The sequence below is a fragment of the Bombus affinis genome, chromosome 9 (genome assembly GCF_024516045.1).
Source record: "Bombus affinis isolate iyBomAffi1 chromosome 9, iyBomAffi1.2, whole genome shotgun sequence".
NCBI lineage: Eukaryota > Metazoa > Arthropoda > Insecta > Hymenoptera > Apidae > Bombus > Bombus affinis.
The window spans coordinates 890,631-913,410 of NC_066352.1; the positions used below are offsets into that span (position 1 = coordinate 890,631).

Genomic DNA, 22,780 nt, shown 5'->3' on the forward strand with positions numbered 1-22,780 from the left:
ATTGAAGATCTTCTCTTTTCTCCTCTTTGATACTTGAAATATCCTCGAAGACTATCATCTATTGTAATAATGTTGATTAAATACGCGTTTAATTAAATTGTTCTACCTGAGATTTTCCTCTTTCCTCTTTTTTTCTTCGCTCTCTTCCATCCTTTCTTATTTCTTGTTTATTTGTCTTTTTACTGTTTTCTCTCTGACACGCACATATGTACCCATATTTACAATCATCTATATACGTATTTCGCATCAAATCACTTTCTCTTCCTTTCTCTCTATTCTGACTTCATTTTTTGATACATATCCTGTTTTATCTATCCCTGATCTTCTGTCATTTAGTTGCCATATCGCCCATTGTCTTAGCTGAAATTCTACTTAATCATACTTCTATCTTTTCTAATATCGAAGATGCAACATATGATTTTCTATTAAATTTAAAATTAATATCGTAACATAAATCTTTTAGAGGATTTTATAGCTATACATATAATAATTTTATAGCTATGTCAAATCTTGAAAATGTATAATTCGTTTTTGAACATTGTTTAATCATATGCTGTGGTCAGTTATACATTTCTGTAGTTTTATTATGCTTAAAATTATTATATACTTTCGAACCAATGTAATTCTAGAATTATTTAAAAATTCTAACCATAAATGTTATTGATACTCTGTTAATATGAGCAACACGTTCACTTTAGGATATACATGCTCTTATATGAGTTAATCTTTTTTGCACTGTGCCCATTAAATTTCGTCGTGCTTATATGACTGTAACACACTATCTGTTAAATTTAGGACTGTATTGCATGCACATTGCAATTTATGAAATTATATTTGATACAGTTATTATTGCATTCTATTCCAAAAGAAAGAAATCGTGCATAATAACGCTGCACAAAAATGATGGGATCGCGATACGTTGTAAGTTTAATTTATACAATGAAACATGCACATTAGCTGATATTTTAATTATTTACGTTATCGACATGCATGTTTCTTCAAAAATGAATTAAAAATAGAAATATGCATCTTGTACTCTTTAATTTCAGAAAATAAAAAAAAAAAAAAAAAAAAGAAATGAAAAGCAAAAGGGAAACGACAAAAAAGTAAACACGAAACAAAAGAATATAAATTTGTTTTTCGTATTACACATTGTCCGGTGCGGTATCCAATAAATTTTGTCCATGTATTTAAAAACTTATCGTGAGTTAAAAAAAGATCGTATAAGTTCAATATAGATCTATTTTGTTTCGTTATATATTTATATACGTATATCCGTATGTGTATACTTACGCAAGTATCGATGTAACATCTTGTTTACGATGGCTCAAGAATAAGAAATAAATGATTCTCAAGTTATAAAGGCACAAATGGTTGCCCAGATATAAAGTCAAAGCGTAAAACCTAAATAGTATTCACACTTGGTTTGGTTAATGAGATTCGATAATATATATATAATATATATATATAATATATATATATTATAATTATAATATATAATATATAATATAATATATAATAATTATAATAATTATAATATATATATATAATAAATATATAATACTTGATACCTGACATTTTTCAAAATATTGCAGAATATTGCCGACGTATGCATAATATTCGTACGTGTGCTAATCGGAAAGATATATGTACGTAGCGCAATCCTAAATTAAAGCTATAAGAAGTGAGAAGAAGCATTCATTGATATAGCCAACTCCAGAATACTATAGGGACGATATATAGAATATTATAAGGACGATTTAAATCTTGGACTGCGTTAAAATTATTTGGAAATAAATATTTTCCTTACAGTCTTTTATTTACGATATTAAGTTTCTGTTATTGCCTGCTGAATAATACAGTTGAAGCACAAGGACGCGGAAACTTCTATAACACTACAATTTCGTTCTTTGCTTCCCGACCCGCTTTGGATATATAAACTTACTTTATCTCGAATTATTTGCCACGTGTTTAGGTGCGTTATTTTACCTGTATAATTCGGATTTAAACAAGGCCAACCTCTGCAATTTGAAATTTATCTCTGTAAGTCTTAGATTTCTGTATCATGTGCGTATCCCTCATACCCAAGTTGTATATAATATAAAGTAAACTATCATTTATTTTCGTAAATAAAAAATTCACTTTCGAAAATTAATCTTTTTTTTCAAATTGTCACAATTTGAAAAATATCATTCCTTGCATGAAATTTCTTTAAGTTACGAAGTTTCTTCAAGTTCTTGTTAAACTTTTCTTATTTGAAAAATTCGAGGGTTCTGTTTCTTTCCTTGAGATTCAACCGTAATTGTATTAGTAAAAGTTAATTAATTAGTAGTTACCGAGGATTAGGACATATCCTTTTAAAAAAGACAGAAAGAAAGAATTCGGAATGGACATCTATACATCGTAAAAGAGCCTCGAACTTTTTGTCTTTGTACACAAAAATGTCTTATATTATGTATTTCGACATTCGGAATGTATAAACTTTTCAGCTTCCTGCTAATTTCGCAATCGCGTTACATACATATATCTTGATATATAAATATATCAAAAACGTCTTTCAAATATTTGCAAAAACGGTGTAAGTCTGTATTCTGTAATAATCGATTAACGAAACGAAACAGATGTGTACTCTGTACGATTATTTTTATTCAAACCGATCTGTTGAAATTTGTCAGTGACATTCACCTGACATATTAGTTTCATTTCTTCTTTGTAAATTATTCATATACTACCATGCGCTTATACGCGAACAAAGATATATAGGAGAAAAAGTAAAAGGTGAAGCAGAAGATAAAGAAAAAGTAAAAAAAGAAGAACAAGTAGAAGAAGACGAAGACGGAAAATAGAGAACGTTATTTACAATAGTAGTCATACCATGTGCTGAATAGATATTTCTACGCTGAATGATATTCAAACATCTTGTTCGTTTGAATTGTTTTTGTTCGTTTCCTTTCAGTAGTAATCCGTTCGATATATGCAACAAATGTTTTTACTGTGATCAATTACAATTTAGCTATAAAAATTTTTAGACTGTGGGCCGAAGTGTTCCATGTAAGTGCCAGTGGAGCAGGGACTGTAAAGTGGCAGCAGGTTTCCGAGGATTTAGTTCCTGTAAATATCACATGCATTCAAGATTCGCCAGAATGTATTTTCCATATTACCGCATACAACAGTCAGGTAGACAAAATTTTGGATGTACGATTAGTTCAACCAGGTAAGATCATTACTTGATATCGTATGAAAGACGATAGACAGAAATGTAACTTATTAAAAGATAATTAATATTATTCTAGGTACACGTATCGGACAAGCATCAGAGTGTTTTGTTTACTGGAAAGATACAATGACCAACGATACGTGGGGATTGAATTTTACTTCTCCGATAGATGCTAAACAATTCAGAGAATGTTGCGTAAGTTTATAACGAATGTTCTTTTGTACGGCACGCATGGAATCATTTTGGACATTTTACCGGTTTCATAAGAACAGGGATCGGCATTAATTTTCATGGTATTCGAGTCATTTACAGTCATTAGTTAATTTTTCGTACAGTCACCGTCGTTCAAGATTTCAAGGAAAGCGTCCTCTTCTTACTCGTTGAAGCTTGAGCCACCTAACAAACAAAAGATCAAAACCCGGAGAAAGCCCTTATCGACACCGGCATCACCGAGTAGATCCAGGGAGCCTCAATGCACTTGTATGACCCCAGAACAACTTGCCAGGTTTCGAAGCCAAGAAGCTAGATATCGAGGCTTTTGTGGTACGATATATTTGTTAAGTTGTATATTAATATATACGTAAATTAATTTCGAGATTGCATAATAGACAAGTGATCTGCGGGAACGAAAAATTTAACGTACTTGTGTTCATGTAGAGGCATGAGTGTTTAACGGATTATTAAGTTAATTATTTATATGCTGACACTGAGCTATCTACTTAAACGTTAATTTGCATTCCGATTTTTTACATGATAGTACGATGATTTGATATATTTCTGTTTATTTTACCGTTATTCTGTTATACATAATGCAGGTACTTCTACGCTTCCGCGAACTATGGCAAGATCCACGGAAGTTGAAATGACACCAGCTCGTGATAAAATAACTGCAGCAACATCCAGTGCGTCCCTCTACGACAACGTTAACAATGCGAATGTAACGCCAGGAAAAACACCGAAAACAGGCGAATCAAAGCAAAAGGAGAAACAAAATGAAACCTGTCAAACTACACCAAAAACGGCGAACGTAGGAATCGAAACAGTCACCGTTGGATCACAGGTAAGTTGTACAATCATTATCTATGTGTATATTCTTATGCGTATATAGAATGTGTAACATCGTAACATACATGTACATTAAAGTTAACATTCGATTCAACATAACTAACAAAATGAAGTAATTACTTATAAGTAAGTAAGTAAGTAAGTAACTAAGTAATGTACGAGTAAGCATAAAAGTAGGTGAGATATAAAAGAAAGTTAGAAGAATAAGTTGTTTCTGCTTGATCTGAATTACAGATCGATAGCCCGGAAGAAAAAGGCGCTGCAGTTTCTCCGAAGAAAGGTCAGAAGCAAAGTCAAGATTCGTCTACTCAACAAAATAGTACTGAAATGCTAAAATCAGAGGGTACACAAGCCGGTGGTACTTTACAAAATAAATCTTTACGAAAAGAGCAATTACATCATACAAAGTCTGCTGATTATACAGACTTGGAAATGCAAAATGGCAATATCTTCAACATAGTGAACAATAATCACAGTGGAAAGAAATCAAAAAGCAAGAGTACGGATGATATGAGAATTGAAAATGCACAGAACGGTGGAATTAGTTTAGATTCGAATACCTTGAAAAGAATGCTAAAACCAATGTCGAGTATCGATAGTCCTGTTACATCCCCAGAGATGACCAGAAAGAGGCACAGCCATCATAATTATCATTACCACCCAAGCAATAACAATCAGAAATACGTTGTGCAAGAGACTGAAAATGAAAATTGTGCGCATCTATATCGAGCACCATATAATAACAAGTTCCAGGCATCTAGAAGCGTGCATGACATGGGACGTCAGTACACTGGTACATACGATAACAATTTCATTTACGGTCCGATACATGCATTTTTCTTTCACTTTTGTTCTCTCGGATCTTAGCTATATTTCTTTATTTAACTCGTTTTATCTACAATTTGGAACTTAGCGAGACACGAAATTTCTTTCTACACATATACATACATTCATAAGTACACGAGCGTATGCGTCTGTAGATACGTATATCCATATACGTATATGTATATACATATGAAGCACATGCAATTGTTTATAATAATATCGAACTAGAATTTCGGTGATCTTTCAATCTCTTATCTTATCATTTTTTTTCCAAAAAATATCTTGTTAGTTACTATTGCGAATATTTGAAACTTCTATTCTTTGGTCTGTTTACACGTTATTTATTTATATGAATATATAAATTAGAAAAGAAGAATCTCTATCGCGTATTAATTTAAATATAGTTATACATGATATCGTTATTTTGAGTGTGGAATAAAAATTACGCTATTAAATGCATTACTTATGTATATTTCATTTAATTGAAAAAATCCATATTTTTGTAAATGATTATTCATTAACAAAAGTATAGTGCCAAGTGCAATTGTTAAACATTATTGTATAATACATAGTATAAGACTATGTATACAGTAGATGCGCGTTTTGATGAACCATTATTTTGACGAATGAAACATCTGAAAACCGAAATGCATACACTCGTAAGAATCTACATATACATATGTATATATATATATATACACATACATAATTACATATATACATACATGTATACTTACGAACATACATCCATACATGTTCGCTTGCTTTAACGTATCGAATCCGCCAAAACATGCATGCTTTGTAATGATAGGCTTAGGACCGGTGCAGACGAGTGGTTTGTGGCAACGTCACCACTGCGCCGCGAAAATTTGCTGTCGCTTTCGTCCGTCGAATAATGTTATTCTATAACACAGCGGCAAATCACCACGGCGATGACGCTATCGCAAATCGTTCGCCTGCACTGGGGTCTTAAGGAGAGAAAACTGACAAAAGAAATGTATTCGTACATAAGCATCCCTGTTCGAAAAGCAATATTGTGTTGACACAAATTAACTCTGTAAAAATTTTTGAATAAGTAAAAGTGACCAAACAACGGTTTTTTTTTATTGATCGCGACACATACACACGTACACATTTACATACTGTGTTGTGTGTTGTGCAAAAAGAAATTCATTAAATCTTAATAAACTAGCGGAATTGATTTGATTGTTGTTGATATCAACTGATTCTATGAACTACATATACTAGTCTTCAGTTAGTATCGTATTGTTCTAAGTGCTAAAAAAAAAAAAAAAAAAATTGCATTGCATATTCTATAAATAAATAAAGGGGTGCGTAGTTGATTAACAGGGATGCATGGCGCATGTCAACTTACACCATCGAATCAACGTGAACGCAAAAAAGTAACGATTCTTTACGTTCGACGGTTGAATACAAACATCACACCGTTTCCAATTCCTGCATGAAGCACCTGTTTGTCGTAGGCAGCAGAGCCAGGACCTATTTAGATTCGGAACGTAATCGATGCACAGGTGATATGTCGCCGCCATCGGATAATGTCATCTTCGATAATCAGTGTTACGCGACCACGCCAAGTTCGTCGAATGGAAACTCGGATATGGAACAACCGACTCACTGCAGTTCGCGTCGTTGCAATGGTGGTCAGGCGTATCAACAGCAAAACATGCAATCTGTATCAACACCTGGTAGTCCAACTAGTAGGCTTCTTCTCGAATATGAGATGCATCTGAGGAACACTTTGGCCAAGGGTATGGACGCCGAAAGCTACAGTTTACGTACTTTTGAGGCCTTGCTAACGCAAAGCATGGAAGATTTAGGTGAGTAGTAAACCTATTTCTCAAATTACCGACAAATTTCATCTGTATTATGTACATACATTATTTCCTTCCTTTTCCACTTTTTATTTGTTCCCTCTCCTTTCCTTTCATTACCTTCACTTTGTATATACCCTCTTTATTTCCTCTATTCCTTTTTCTATACTAAACCGAGCGTCAATGTTGCAGAATTTGCGAAAAATATACCGTTGAACATTCAACGTACACCTCACGTTTCACGAAGACGTAAGTTTTATTAAGTATCTTGTTTATTCCTTTTAAAAGTCTTCGTACACATATACTCCAAACTCTACTACACATTACTCGACTTGTTGCTTCTATCGTATTACTTATCCGTATTTAATAATTAAAAGATAATGAATGAAAAGTTGAGGAGATCTTTCGGCAATCACTAAATTTCGTTCAGAGATGAAATTTATCGTTTCATTTTCAAGCAATGTATTTTCTCTATGTCTTTAACGCATTCTTCGGTATTTCCACAGGTCCCGGTTCCAATAAATCGTCAACGTTACCACTATCGTACCGTTATTGCAATGAAAGACAAAATAGTAAGGATAGGGACGGTTACTACAGCGACCGTAATGAAATGATTAGGGAGAAAAGAGACAGAGAAATTGACCGAGATCGTGGATATCTTAGTGATTATAATTCTAGGTAAATTGTTGCTTTTGTCTTTTAAATGATCAAACTAACAGGAAAGTAGAGAATCAGTAAAAAGTAAAAAATTTGGAAAAATGTCATCTTTTAAGAAAATAGAATTTTATTTCGTTACTGTAAATTTGCATTTGTCAGCAAATAAGTGTCATCTTATTAATTCTTTTCCGAAGAAAACATAAAAGACGATATATAAAGAAGAATATTAGTTTAAATATGTATTAAATATTAATATTGTTTGATAGTATATTCTACATATATAATGTACGTCTTCGCGTTAACTGCTTTTGATTATTTTCAAAATAATGCACAACGTAACCAAGATAGTTATATACTCGTAGATACATAAAAATGCTGAAATTTTAAGATGTACCAGCTGCGTTGGAGAGTCTGCACGTGCACAATGGTTTCGCCACTCTGATGGATGGCAGTCTGGTAGTTCGACGCTTGGCTCTGGTGCTTCTAGTTCTATGAATCCAAGTTACGCGGGACATAAACGAGATTCTCCGTGGGATTCCTTACCATCGCTAAGACACGAGGGCAGCCTTAACGATAGCGGATATAAATCAAATCGAACTGATTCTTTAGAACAAAGGTGAATAATTTGCAACAAAATATTTAACTAACCATATAATTGTAAAGCTATGTTTCTAATCATAAATTAAAATCTACGCAATAGATATACACGTGTATATGCGTTCTAAGACGTTTACTCTATTCATTTTGACAATGCATACGTGCCTCTTTGCGCCAAATCGTTAAGATATAACACTTTGTGTGTGTGTTTGTTTTTTCGAATTTTGCAGAGGAACTTTTGATAGACAAGACAGCGTGAGATCGGATTATATGTCCGATCGGGATGGCAGATATGGAATTGTTCAACAAGCTTCACTGGAGAGCACAGACTCGAGAATTTGCTACTTGACGTCCTCAGAGGTGAGTCCCCTAAGTAGTTGTCGACCTTATCAACCTGTTATATCAATATCCCACTTTAACAGTTCACTATTGCTTCACTTAGCTGCACTTTGTAAGGTAAAAATATAAACGCAGATACTTGATTAGTAACAAACTGACAACAGACAAATAAAATACAATAATTATATCGAGTTAAATTTTATGCAATCAAAAAGGATGATTCGTTTATCGAAAATTTTCGTTACACTGCTATAGGAATAGATTGACATATAGTTGTTTACGAGCCTCTGTGTGCGTGCGTGTGTGTGTGTGTGTTTGTGTGTATACGGTAATTTCAAAAAGATAGATATATTTATTAAAAACTATAAATCGTATAATTGGAGTAAAGTAAAGAACAATTCCCTGTCTCGAATCGGATAATATTCATTATCGATATTCTCTGAAAGTCATTCATTTTTCTCCTTCTTGTGTATTTCATTTATATAAATTTGACCTACGTGTAGATAATAAATGATCGCATTTTCGTGATATTGTATCGGTTGTTGTTCATAATCTGATCATAAAATAAATATAATACGTGTGAATGAATATATTTTTATAGTGACCAGTTAGAAAGAATGATACGTACTAAAAAAATACGTATCTATTCGTTAAACGTCGATAACCTACTGACCCTGCCTACACATGCTTTGCACGAGTCACCTTTCAGCCTATTTCTATGCATCGTACTTGAACATTGATGGTACACAATGTCGCTTCTTTCCCTTCTTTTATTACTTCGTACTACGATATAACACGATAGAACACAATATAATACGATACATCAGTTTTAGATGAATAGAAAGATGAAAAAAAGTAACAGATAGGGATTAATTTTGTATTGCTTTGTTACGAACATGTATTCGAGTTACATATAGTTTCTTCCTTTCATTATATCGTCATCCTAAATGGCATACTCATATAGAAAAACATTTATTCATATAAATAGGCGATGTATATAACATAAATTGATGTTCAATGGAAAAATTTAAAAGAGAGAAGCGGAGGAAGTGGGCTGATTATATATTTAAATAGTTTTTCGAATACCTTGGTAGATGTGAACAGTAATCAACTCAAATATACATTCAGCGTTATTTTGCCTTCGTACTTATTAGAACCGCCAAATTAAATTAATAATTATTATCTCGGATTTTATTTCAGGCGTGTGTGTATGTAAAGTAAATATATATGTATTACCTATACCTAGAGATTGATAACGCAAGCATGTCAAAACAAGACTATAATTTTTTTAATATCGATAATTACGATTGATTATGTTGCGTCGTATTTGATGCTTCTTCTTCGTAAAATGCGCAAAGAAGAGCAACGCTATTTTCGGAACGTATTCTTTACTTGACTAAAAGTTGTAGAAGTAATAGCAACAACGACAATGGCGGCAATAGCAACGATATCAGAAACGGTAGCAACAGTAGCAACAGTAGCAACAGTAGCAACAACAGCAGCCAGTACCGATATTTACGACTCATTTTTCCCTACAGACTACTCCCCACTGCGCTTTCCCACCCGCTTTCTGTGCTGTCACCCATTTTCCCATTCCAAACCCCGACGGTTCCGGCCTCTTCGCATTCCCTTGCCAACTTTTCCTTCCCCTACTTCTACTGCTATCCCTACTACTCCGAGTAGCCTGACTACCCTGACTACCCCGACTACCCCGACTACCTTGACTACCCCGACTACCCCGCTTACCCCGGCCCCCATTTGGCCTCCACAGAACGAGCGAGCGAGCGAGGTATTGATTCCCCTCGCGGTAGCAGCTCCACTTCTCTGTTCTCCAGCGCCCCAGTCGGGAGCAACTCACGTTCGTGGCTGCGGCCCACTAATTCACTGCTCGTTCGCGTAAAGTCAAGAAGTGAGCTCGATCATTATCGAGCTCAGCGAATAAGCTCAGAGAAATCAGGATCGATTTCTCTGGTCACTAAAGTGGTCATTTCGTTTGCTCGCTAATAATTAGCGGTCGGTTCTCCAAGATTCGGAGGACCAATACCGTCTGGAGTCTATCCAGCGGAATATCACGCGCATTTCACAATGAATGGAGATACTAGTGACACTTCTGAAGATTGGCCGTACACACAAAGTTCTGTTACCATACGTTGTTGAACAGGAAAACGTTTCGGTTACTCGCACAAGATCCAAATCGGTAGTGAACAAATAAGATTTTCTCAGAAAAATATCCGAACCCGCGGTTTGCTGTGTAGCACCTACACAACTATACAGCTACACACCGAACAACTCCACTAGAAGAACTGCGACGGACAAGAATATTTTCGTTGGTACCTCGTATAGAAAATTTCCTTTTGGAAGAATCACATTTAAAACAATCGTTCGACACGTGCGGGCTCACGTGCTGTTGACAAAGAAAACTACACATCAAGTTCTTCGACTAGTTATAGTTATTCATGCATACATTGAATGATTAGATACCTGGTATATTTATTATTTTGATTTCCCTGCTCCGTTTCGCTTAGCAACGATTTTCCAAAATAGTTGATACATAGATTTATAAGTTAGAGAAATTGGAGAAATTAGAGAAGCAGGTAATGAGCTAACGAACAAACTCATTCTAACAAATGTTGTTCTGAAGTACAAAGAAAAAGAAGAGTTGAGTTGGAAAAGAGAAAAAGTGTAGAAGAGAAATATGTATATGTATAAAGAATACGTAAAAAGGATAACGGAAAGGCAACAGATGTATGCGGATGAAAATAGAAAGGAAGAATAATTTCGAAAAAGAATAGAAATTTTTAAACTGAGATACGGTATTTGGTGTTCGAATAGAATATCTGTATGTATATATAAAACGCTAAAGAGAACGTGATATTGAGAAATGCAACATATTTTTATACAGAGAGTTCGTTTCTATGCGTATATTGCAAAAGTATTCTATATATTTACCTTTGAAACCTATCCACTTACCAAGAAAAAGGAACATTTTTAGAATAATCCTTTCGGTTTGTTAATCAACCCCGGGATTTGATTATCGCTTCTTAAAAAAGATCGATGAAAGTATTAAAAGAAAGAAAAGTCTTATTCAAGAGAGAAAGGAGCAGGGAGCAGGGAGAGAGAGAGAGAGGGAACGTTTCCTTCTGCATGTACCTTGAAAAATAAAATCAAATGGAAGGATGAAATGGGCATCCCTGTTGAAACATATGCGTATAAAAAAAAAACACATAAAGTACAAGTTTACGGTGTATCCGCGAAATTGTCGATTTTCTAAAACAGATTCGTTCTAGTTTTACGAAACAGAAAATCACATAAAAAGGATCCTAGTAGTGATCTGTATAGTGCAAAAGCAGTTTGCCTTAAGTAGAGATTATAAATGTACAAATAATCGGAAGATTTTCATCTTACAACGGTGGTATTATAATATTTTCTCCTATGTAACGAAAACGTAGCGACAAGATTGCTTCTGTCCTTCGTGACAAATATCAAATATATTGTTATAAAGTGTAAAATATTGAAATCGATTAGGGGATTTGCTTCTTTTATTTTCGTCGTTTCTATTGTCTTTTCTCTACATGGCTACGTGGCTCTTACAGGCTTTTGGACTAATGGTTGAAAAGCTCTTTCTGTCAGAGCGATAATCTAATGCTCACAGAAAATGCACAATGCACGACGACTGTGCCTATTTTATTTCGTATGCACATTCGTAATTAACATTTTACATCTATTCAGGAAACTGTTGGAGCCATACGCTGTCACTTTTACTAAAAAGATTGTCCAAATTTTCAACCGAAGGGAAGAATTTATGCCTTAAGCATCGAGTTTCAAGATAACAAGGTGATCAGTTCTTACAATGATTAACGCAACGTTTGCCAATCAAATAATATTCTTTCATGTTTAGAATCGTAAAAGAGAAACGCGATACGAAATGTTCTATAGAAGGATGCTTTTAGACATGTTCGAGCTTGAATCAAATTAACAAAGGAATCCAAATCGAACGGAATCTTCCAAATCTACGATTGAACGACACGTTGTCTATTCTTCCACCGTCCAAACGACAATAAAGGTATCGATGGGGAAAAAGAACGAACAGGTCGAGGTGAACACGATGATTTTGACGAATTCGAATCAGAGTTATTCTTGCTTACTAACTGTTTAGGAAAAGCTGGTTCGTTTTCTCTCGTTGATTCGTCCATCTAAAATCTTTTGATTCGGTTCAGCAAAAGCATCAACGTAACCAAGTATATACGATAATGGTAGAACCGAGATGGTCGATCAAGTGCATGAATAGTACCTTGAATCTGTTGAATCCGAGCAGCAGCTACACAGATTTGAAAACACTTCACAAGAAACATTGCAGAAAGTACTTTTGCCTTTGCAAAAGGCACATCATCAGCGTAATATGTATCAATGAAACGAGAAAATTGTATTGGTTTAATTACAAGAACGTTCGAGAAAAAGTCAACTTTGGTCTCGGTGACGGTTACTACTACAAGTTGCTTAGGATCATTAACGGTGCTTTGAACACTTGGGCTCAGCATTACATCCACGGTTTCAGCATTGCCCGCAAAGAGATCATGTTCAAGATAAACGGCACCGCCAAGAAAAATATGAAGCTCCTGAAGGAAGGTTGCTACTGTCATTACCATCCGCATATGACAGCGGATGCTTGCAACGCCGACTTTCTAAAAAAAGTCGTAAGTTTTTGGGCTGGTGAAGGCTTTTGGGGATTACGCGAAAAGCTTCGCGGTATGACAAATTATGCTAAAAAGGTAGAGACACCAGAGTTTCCGCGTTATTATTATTATCTTGTTTTCATTAGTACCTATTATTGTTATCGTAGCTATTACCGTTATCGTTACTGTTATACCGTCGTTATTACCGTTACCATTATCGTTGCTGTTACCTTTACCGATATATCGTTACGAGAATCAATAACTATGTATACCAACGTTGATACACCGCAGTTACTGTATTTTTACCGTATCTTTACTCATTTTTTCCACAATGTATCGTTACATACGATCATTTTTTATATTTAAATAAATATGCTAATACGTAAAACGGTAGAACATATAAAGTAAGTATATAGCACAAGTATCAACATTTCTGATATGTTAATATTCGTAATTGGTGTATAATAACATTTTTATTCTTACACGAGAAGCATCAGTTCTTATGCTCGTCACATGTTCTACACATCCTTTTGATGTTTCTTCTTTTTCTTTTTCACTTGCTCTTTACATCGTCTTTTCTACGCACATACACACACACATAGATCCTGATTATTCTGTTCCAGTTTGAGAAATTGTTTACGTTTGATTATACGCCAACCCTACTTGGATTACACTTACGATCATAATAAAAATTATGTTTATAAATATGTATAGTTCGCAAAATGTCCACTTGATATTGTACATTTGAGATTGAAAACGATGTATATACATACTTTCTTGTCATTCCTTTTCATTGAAGTGGAGAAAGTGGACAAATCAGATAGTAATATTGGTAAACGTTGTAGATGTCAGACGATGATAAAATGTCGCTAACTACTGCCGTTAGCGATGACGACGATGGTGAAAGTGTCATAAATTCTCCATATCGAGGAAAACAGACTGGTACCGCTGCAGCTTCGTTCAATTGCACGGGAGCAGTTCGAAAAGCTGGGTAAGCGGAAAAAAGAGCTTTGTAATAGAGAAACACAAGTCAAGTTCCTAACGTAAATTTAACACAAATATCAAATTGCAGATTTTTAAGCGTGAAAAAATGGCTGTTACGAAAGAAGCATCAAATCGAGCTGGCGAGGAAAAGGGGTTGGAAAGGTTATTGGGTTTGTTTAAAGGGAACTACCCTTCTCTTCTATCCTTGTGATTCGCAAGAAAGTAGAGCCATGGAGGCAGCACCAAAACATTTGATTATAGTCGATGGTGCAATAATGCAACCAATTCCGGAACATCCAAAACGGGATTACATATTTTGCTTGAGCACCGCATTCGGCGATGCTTATTTATTCCAGGTAAGCGCGTATTGCGAAACCATTACGAATCATCGTGTCATACGCTGGATAATACAGTTTCTATCGATATATATTGCTCGATTATCAATCGTAAGTCCTTTCTTGCTTTTATATACTAGGCACCATGTCAAGTGGAACTCGAAAACTGGGTGAACAGCATACATTCAGCATGTGCCGCTGCGTTTGCACGTCATCGTGGTAAAACCGGAACCCTTCATTTATTGCAAGAAGAAATATTTCGCTTAGAGAAAGCGATAGAGTCGGTAAGCGAACCGGATATAGCTATGTATTACTATGCTTTAATTTATGCTCCTTCTGACCACCAAGCGGAAGAGTTGGGAAAAATCGTTTAAACGTCTCTATCGTCTTTTCTTTAGGATCATAAACTAAAACACATGGCGGATCTTCAGCAGTCTGTCGTATCCGATGTAGAAACAAAACAGCAGATTAATAATCAAATTGTTCAATGGGAAGAAAATTTGGAGCGACTTCATTGCGAGCAATTCCGACTAAGATGCTATATGGCGAGTTTACAGAGTGGCGAATTACCAAACCCAAAGGTTTGTATACCTCGCCTCTATCTGTATTTTCACTTAAGCATAATACAATTCTAATAAGTGTAATGACTAAATGAAATTTTCGACTATGATACGCAAATAGTCTGTAAAACGTCCTTGCGTGTTACGTTAACGTGCATAATTTATACTCATTATAGACCGTATAGAGAATCGGAAACTTGTATCGACCACCGTGAACCGCAAATAGAATCTTGTAAAACTTCAACGAGCCAGTTTCCGCTAGATTAGTAGGGGCAGCCGATAATTCCGATACGAGAATCACCTCGATTCAAATCTTTTATTTTCTCCGCAGAGTTTATTGACGCACGTATCTCGTGCTACGAAGCAAACATTAAACAAATTAGGAGTCTTTACCGTATCGTCGTTTCATGCTTTTATATGCGCACGAAGTCCTTCGTTGCTGAATAATCTACTAGCAGGACGAGGAGCTACCAAGAGAAGACCACCGTTACTATCGAGATCCAATAGTGGATCGAGTAGGAGATCCCTTCAAATATCGTCTAGAGATGATGAGAAAACCGTGAAGGTGTATGTGCCGGAAAATCAGGTAAGCGACCCTAATTGTTGTTTGTGATATTATATTTAAAAGTACATCAATCCATCTATGAATGTTCGTAATTGAAATAGTTAGAAAGAATATAAAATTGTAACGGTAACTTTGTACAATTGACGTCATTAAAATTAGGATAATTTCTTTCACATTTACCTACGTTTCTATTTTCAGCTGGTATCCGTCTTTGTGCGTGACGCTATGACAGTAGAGGAATTCCTTGCGAGTGCTTGCAACAGGAAAAACCTTAATCCGATGGAACATTTCGTTCGTGTAAAGAAACGACGCGACATGGAAGATCATAATTATTTCGTACCACATAGAACGGACATGATAGAAACTTATGTAAGTATTAATGTCGTGTTATATGTTACGAATTAAACCGTTCACTTATTTGTCGATATTTCTTTGGTCTAATTGAACTGACGTAATCATTTTCCGGTAATTTATTATACATATAATATATATATTCTTACTGCAAAATTCTCTATCGAGAAGTTTGATTTCGAACATTTTTATTTATATGAAAGGCTATTCCTTTGTTTTATTGTCACTAGAAACAAAGTACTATCTGCTTTATAATAATGACTAATTATTAATTACTAATTGCGAGGCTATTGTAAACGAAAGAATAAATGAAGTAATTACATATTTATAGCATATCTAAGTAAATATACATATATTTCAGTTGCACACTCATGAGATTGTTGAAGTTTGCGCGAAAATCCTATATCAAGTAGAGCTACAGAGGAATACTCTTGAACAAATGTGGGGCTTTTCGGTGGAAGCAGAATTAATTGAGAATTCTGATCGGCAGGATGAATTGTGTTGTTATGTTAGCAGGGTTGAAGATAAGAGCGTCGCAATGCAAAATGGTAAGTAAAACGATGCACGCATTTTTCAAACTGATTATCATTGTGACTTATGTTATAACTGTTATAAATTGAGATTTCTACTAGTATAAACACGATATAGAAATTAAATCAATCAACTGTTTATTTTTATTCGTTTAGCATAATAAACACGTATACTCGTAAACTCGAACTTAATATATCAGTCTTCAGAGGAAAATTCGATAAAATTGCACGTTCGCATCGTTTTCCATAAAACTGCTTGATGTAATATAAATAGGAGATCAGTCAGGCAAGCTCAAGATTCTCTTCCCATCCCTCTTTGATCTAATTTAAGAATGAAGGTGAGATACATGTGGAAACACAAAGTCGGGTGACCTTAATCAGATTTTTTTTTGTCTGCATCTACAGAATATCTTGTAGAGAGTGACATTGAAAAATATTGATTTTTTGTATTGTACTCCCCATTAACTGAGCAAACACAGATTTACATTCTTTAACGAAGCAAGGTATGCACAATGTACATATGTATATGATGTATAAATGATATAAAATAATATATATATATATTATTAAATAATATATATTATAAATAATATATATATATATGTAATGTCGTAAACCCCGGGGTAATTCAGGTGACCGATTCTGAAGTCTGAAAATCGAGTTTATTGTGAAAATACTTAAATGAAATACAGGAGTAAACAACAACTAATACCAATCGATAACAGTAAACAATAAATAACAAGTTCTGTGCAGTGTCAACCTGAAAATCGAGAATCGATTTTCAACGTCCTGAGCTTTCTCCGTCAGTCTTCAATGTTTTAAATAATTATTCTTTTTTCTGTGATCTTGTCTATCTCTGATGTTGCTCTCTATCCGTCCATTTGGGAAATGAATGTCTCTCAAAATGGCTGTCTGTGAAACAAAGAAAATCGTGCTGTTCGTGACAGAGAAAGTCCCTATCACACTTTAACTGTAGGGATTTTACATATATATAATATAAATAATATAAAATCATGTTTTAAACACTATAAATTATGCAGCGCATTTTAATTTTTGTATATTTTTCAAAATTAACGACGATAATATGTATTCTTATCCTTTTTTAATCAATGCAAATAGTGAAGATAATTAAAAATTGCACATGTTCCTTCGTACTTCAAATTAGAGCAATTTCTAACGTGATACTTTTTTATTTTGACGTTTTTCAGGAATCATTAAAGGAGACGAGATCATGGTAATTAACGGTGCAATAGTAAGCGATTTAGACATGATGTACTTGGAAAGTGTGTTGCAAGAAGAAGTTGGTCTATGTATGATGATGAGATCTTCGCGAACTGAACCACCAGATCTTACAGGCATAATGAGAGTCACCGATGACATAATCGAGAGTTTGGTTTGTCCGCCACCACCTTCTGATCCACCGGTTATAAGCGAAGAAATGATTTCTGGTTTAATCGTTCCAGCCCCCGGATGGAGTAAGGATTTTCGTCTACTTGAACAGTTTATTTCCACTTTTCGTTCAACATTATTCCATATTTTCTTCAGTCTTTCTCCCCTATTACCCCTCTCTCTGTTTGTAATAATTTTTCGGAGAAAAGATATTTGGGATATGCAACATTGTTTTATTTTGAATTTTATTCCTACTGTATGCATTTTCGTACAATAATGGTAACGTAGCAGTAACAGTAGAGTAGCAGTAGAAGTAGCAGTAGTAGTAGCAGCAGAAGTAGCAATAGAAGTAGCAGTAGTAGTAGCGATGGTGGTAGCGGTGGCGGTAGCGGTGGCGGTAGCGGTAGCGGTAGCGGTAGCAGTAGCGGTAGCAGTAGCGGTAGCAGTAGCAGTAACAGTAGTAGAAGTAGTAGTAGCAGTGGCAGTAGCAGTAGCAGCAGTAATAGCATAACAGCGATTCTTTCGTTTCTTAATAAAAAGATTTTTAGTTAATTTTATCCATACTAGAAAGCGTCGAATTATTGTTACAAAATATGCAGTATTTATCTAATAATTTAATAAAATAAAATTAACAAATAAATTATTATTACAAATATATAATCTGTGCATACTCATATGTATATGTCGGTGAATGTAGGCAAAGAAAGTATCGCACAGGAGTGTACGTCAGCAGCTCACATGGAAAATGGCAAACAAACATCTCGCACAAATTCATTCGAAATAGAAAACTTATTGAAAACCGCCGAACAAGTAACTGGTATCTGTCGATCACCTGGTGAAACAAGAAAATCTAGTCCCACTGGAAGTGTTGTTAGTTCTCATTCTCAAGCTATGACGCCGAGTCGGCAATTAAGCGATGCTGAGAAATTGAAGAAAGTTATTTTAGAATTAATTGAAACTGAACGTACTTATGTGAAGGTGCGTTTGATCACAACTTATTGTGAAATTGTACTTATGTGACGCTTTACTTTGCTGCGGTCCTCAAACTTTTATATTTCAATCATGTTCCCACGTTGACAAACAACAAGATCTATGAAAATGTTTCGCATAAAATTCAGGCAAAGAATCATGCATGCCAATAAAAATTTATTCACATTTTTCTAAACTTGAGGTATTTTGTAACATTAGAAAAATACAATCGACTCGAAAATGACCAGAAGAATGCAGCAGGGTTAAAATCGAATCTCAATCTCAATCTTAGAAAATTTGCACTCTACATTATGTAAACATATGATACATACGTATATATAATATGCACATATTGTCGCGTAAAATATCTATTAATCTAAATATCTATCTATAAGTAAAATAGGTATTGCATTACATGAACAAATGAAATACTTTTTCAGAACTTAAATAATTTGCTGGAGAACTACTTAGAACCCCTCAAACGCGAAACATTCTTATCGAATGCAGAGATAAACGCATTGTTTGGGAACATACAAGAGATTGTTACATTTCAACGACAATTTCTACAAAATCTTGATCATGCGATCGAGATGGAAGCTGATTTCAATAATTTCGACCATCCTAGTCAATTTAAGGTATGCGATATTGATGATCTGCAATAAGAAGATTACACCTTTGCTATCTATTGTATTTATTTTATCGAATATTTGTATGTATGAGCATACGTGTATTCCTCTTTACCATACATACGTACAAGTATACACATAACGTAAAAGAAAAAGTAAAAGAAGTACGAAGTAAAAGATTTATATGTATATGTATTGTATAATATGCGAATTATTTATATTTTTTTCAAAGGGTGTCCTGTTTTCTATTGGAAGTGCCTTCTTATATTACGTAAATCATTTCAAGTTGTACAGTTCGTTTTGTGCTAGCCACTCAAAAGCACAAAAGGTTTTACATCCAAGTGAGTAAAATTTCGATTTTCTTGTTTATTAAGATCTATCTATACTCTATTAAGAAAATGAAGAAAAACATGCTTTAAATAAACTTTTCTTTATTTTCTTTTATTAGATGAAGGAAACCAAGCTTTACAAGAGTTCCTGCAAGCGCGCAATCCAAGGCAGCAACATTCGTCGACTTTAGAATCATACTTGATAAAACCTATTCAACGAATACTGAAATATCCGTTGTTGTTACAACAGCTTCGAAACCTAACTGACGAACGAAGTGAAGAGCACCAGCACTTGATTGGTAAACGAGAAAATTATTATATATGCTTGTCTCTATATAAATATATATGCAAACTTGTTAAATTAATATTAACTGTTTATCACGAGTACAGAAGCCTTAAAAGGAATGGAGAAAGTAGCAGAACACATCAATGAAATGCAAAGGATTCACGAAGAATACGGAGCTATCTTTGATCACTTGTTCAGGCAACATCAAAAGTCTTGCAAACAGGTAAACAAAACGTAATAAACATTCAAAGGCATTCCACTTCCAGATTTTATATTCTATATTTTGCATTTTATGCGTATCTTGCAATGATGCTATCTCGCCAGCCGATCGACTTAAGTCCAGGAGATCTTTTATATTATGGAGGGGTCGAATGGCTCAATATTTCCGACTTTCTTGGTAAAATCAAGAAAGGGCTGGAACTGCACGCAATGTGTTTTGTGTTTAAGTCTGCTGTCGTATTCTTGTGTAAAGAAAGGTTGAGACAGAAGAAGAAGCTTATGGTAATTTTTTTATTTTCTTCTTTCATCTTAGAAATAACATAAAAATTTATTTATATGTATACTTATATACAATATATATATATATATGTATATCTGGACACATATCATAAATTTAATAATATTTTGATCAGGGGGTATCCACTAAAGCGAATTCCAGTGAGGTAGAAATAATTCGCTATCAAGTATTAATTCCTGTAACGGAAGTACAAGTTAGAGCTAGTTCCGCCAAAGATATGGAATCTCATTTCCTGTGGGAATTGATCCACTTAAGAAGTCAATTACAGAGAAGATCGGAGAAAGTATACGTGCTTTCTAACAGGTATCGTCTAACGGTATTTCTTCTTGAATTAAAAGTTTTAAAACATACACGCTTTGCCCTGAACCACCGCATCATCCGACGAATTTACCTGCATTAATTTGTCGCTACACATCATTGTCAGGTACATTTTATATATGTATGTATATATAAAAGTATGGTATATACTTTTTATTGTATATACGTGTGATGTATCATATGCTATACTACTTAACAAACATTTTCATATTACGTTACGGGCGCAGTCCGCAGGGTGTGCGTAATCGACCTTGCCCGAGGAATGTCAGTATTATACACTGCTGACTGGTAGAGTCCGAAGAAACAGTTGAATAGCGAACACAATCCAATATAATACGAGCAAAATTAACATTTTATTAATTGTGTTAATAAGATTAACACAAAAACAAGTTAGCGCGACGCTGCCCATATGGATATTTTATTTCAAACCTGGCAAAGTTCGCAAAAAAGATAATAAAATCAAATGGTGGGCATTGTCAATTTTACTCCTATCATATTGGTCCATGTTCGGAATTCGAGTATTTTTTGGGCGACGGTATGTAATGCTGACATTGGTTGGATAAAGCCGACATTTGTATACCCTACCAGCTAACGATTTCTAGAGCGATTAGAATCGAAATTGTACGTAATATGTGTAACATTTATACATATATCACCTTTATGTATTTCCTTAGCACAACAGAATTCAGAAATGCATTTTTGAGGACGATACGTCAAATTATTCGAGAATCGGTTCGAAATATGAGTATACCATCGACGAAGCAGAACTTGAACCAACCACCGATTACCATTTCACCACGAATGTCAACTGGACATGTTGAAAAGTTTGAGAAACAGTCGGCAAGCCAGGGACAAAATGGCAGTAACAGTAGCGCCGTAACTACCGGTACGCTATCGAAAAAAACGGTTAAACCACAAATATTGCCAACTTCCCATAACGTAAAACGAAAATATAGCCAATCGAAGCAAACGGTAGAGCATGAAAGTTCCGAAGATAAAGATATCGAGGAGCCAGCAGGCGCGATCAATCAACAGCAAACGACATTTCGCTCCCGAAGCAAGACTATCAGCGATACATCCGGTGAGATTTATTTGTTATGACACGAATACAATTAATCTTTTCTTACGTGAATGGAGGATTCTGAGGAACGTTATTTTTAACGCACAGGAGAGGTGAAAGTCGAGATGGATTCAGGAACAAAATCCGAAGGAGAAGAAGATTCGCAAGCTTTTTTAGGTGAGAAGAAGGCGAATTTGGGCCGCACACCGAATCATTTGACTTTGAGCACCACTTCAACAATTTCAGCAGGAAGTACGGGTAGTCAGGCGAGACTGATCCAATCTTCTCATCAACCGGAAAATTATCAGCCGATCGCAGTCAAGGAACTTGGTAAGAATTTCATATTCAATCGAATAAGCATTCTTATCTTAAACGAGAGATCTCTCGTTACGTTATATGGTCTGTTATATCGTACTTGAATACATGTATGTATATACCGTTTTATGTATATATTATTATATATCTGAGTTGAATATTACCTGTTGAAGGTTCGCCGATTTGGAAACCACGGGAATTACCCTCGCTAGGAGAGTCTACGACGTTGCCACGTAAGGGTAAGTCGGCCAGCGAGTTTGGGGATATAAGCTCATCTCATAGCGCCTCCCGAAAGTCTCTGATAGAAATCAATAATTGTGCTCAACAATCTAACTGTAATAACCACGTTTAAATTAAATAGATGTTAACTGATTGACGAACCATCGAGTTAAGTTTAAAAACCGTGCAACAGAATAAACCAAATAACTACTCAATTACCGT

The 22,780-nt window shown here is 34.8% G+C and overlaps 1 protein-coding gene across 10 annotated transcripts in view; it reads left to right on the forward strand.

The window, feature by feature from the left end:
- The window catches only part of LOC126919921 (protein still life, isoforms C/SIF type 2), a 26,351-nt gene extending 3,632 nt beyond the window's left edge, over positions 1 to 22,719 (forward strand). For 3 of the 10 annotated variants that reach the window (XM_050729597.1, XM_050729596.1, XM_050729598.1), the window contains exons 3-30: positions 3,030 to 3,214; positions 3,294 to 3,412; positions 3,553 to 3,760; positions 4,033 to 4,277; positions 4,517 to 5,075; positions 6,592 to 6,945; positions 7,132 to 7,188; positions 7,446 to 7,617; positions 7,985 to 8,212; positions 8,424 to 8,553; positions 14,051 to 14,196; positions 14,278 to 14,545; positions 14,665 to 14,808; positions 14,923 to 15,105; positions 15,416 to 15,670; positions 15,848 to 16,018; positions 16,362 to 16,548; positions 17,739 to 18,005; positions 18,617 to 18,897; positions 19,329 to 19,523; positions 19,747 to 19,855; positions 19,963 to 20,142; positions 20,234 to 20,352; positions 20,454 to 20,630; positions 20,762 to 20,949; positions 21,639 to 22,045; positions 22,133 to 22,354; positions 22,513 to 22,719. In XM_050729597.1, the coding sequence (XP_050585554.1) occupies positions 3,030 to 3,214; positions 3,294 to 3,412; positions 3,553 to 3,760; positions 4,033 to 4,277; positions 4,517 to 5,075; positions 6,592 to 6,945; positions 7,132 to 7,188; positions 7,446 to 7,617; positions 7,985 to 8,212; positions 8,424 to 8,553; positions 14,051 to 14,196; positions 14,278 to 14,545; positions 14,665 to 14,808; positions 14,923 to 15,105; positions 15,416 to 15,670; positions 15,848 to 16,018; positions 16,362 to 16,548; positions 17,739 to 18,005; positions 18,617 to 18,897; positions 19,329 to 19,523; positions 19,747 to 19,855; positions 19,963 to 20,142; positions 20,234 to 20,352; positions 20,454 to 20,630; positions 20,762 to 20,949; positions 21,639 to 22,045; positions 22,133 to 22,354; positions 22,513 to 22,691 (5,935 nt within the window). In that variant the 3' untranslated portion in view covers positions 22,692 to 22,719. Of the gene's footprint in view, positions 1 to 3,029; positions 3,215 to 3,293; positions 3,413 to 3,552; positions 3,761 to 4,032; positions 4,278 to 4,516; positions 5,076 to 6,591; positions 6,946 to 7,131; positions 7,189 to 7,445; positions 7,618 to 7,984; positions 8,213 to 8,423; positions 8,554 to 10,339; positions 13,302 to 14,050; positions 14,197 to 14,277; positions 14,546 to 14,664; positions 14,809 to 14,922; positions 15,106 to 15,415; positions 15,671 to 15,847; positions 16,019 to 16,361; positions 16,549 to 17,738; positions 18,006 to 18,616; positions 18,898 to 19,328; positions 19,524 to 19,746; positions 19,856 to 19,962; positions 20,143 to 20,233; positions 20,353 to 20,453; positions 20,631 to 20,761; positions 20,950 to 21,638; positions 22,046 to 22,132; positions 22,355 to 22,512 lie in introns of those variants that run through there. The other 7 variants (XM_050729601.1, XM_050729602.1, XM_050729600.1 and 4 more) reach the window with 7 other exon arrangements.
- Positions 22,720 to 22,780: the final 61 nt, after the last annotated feature.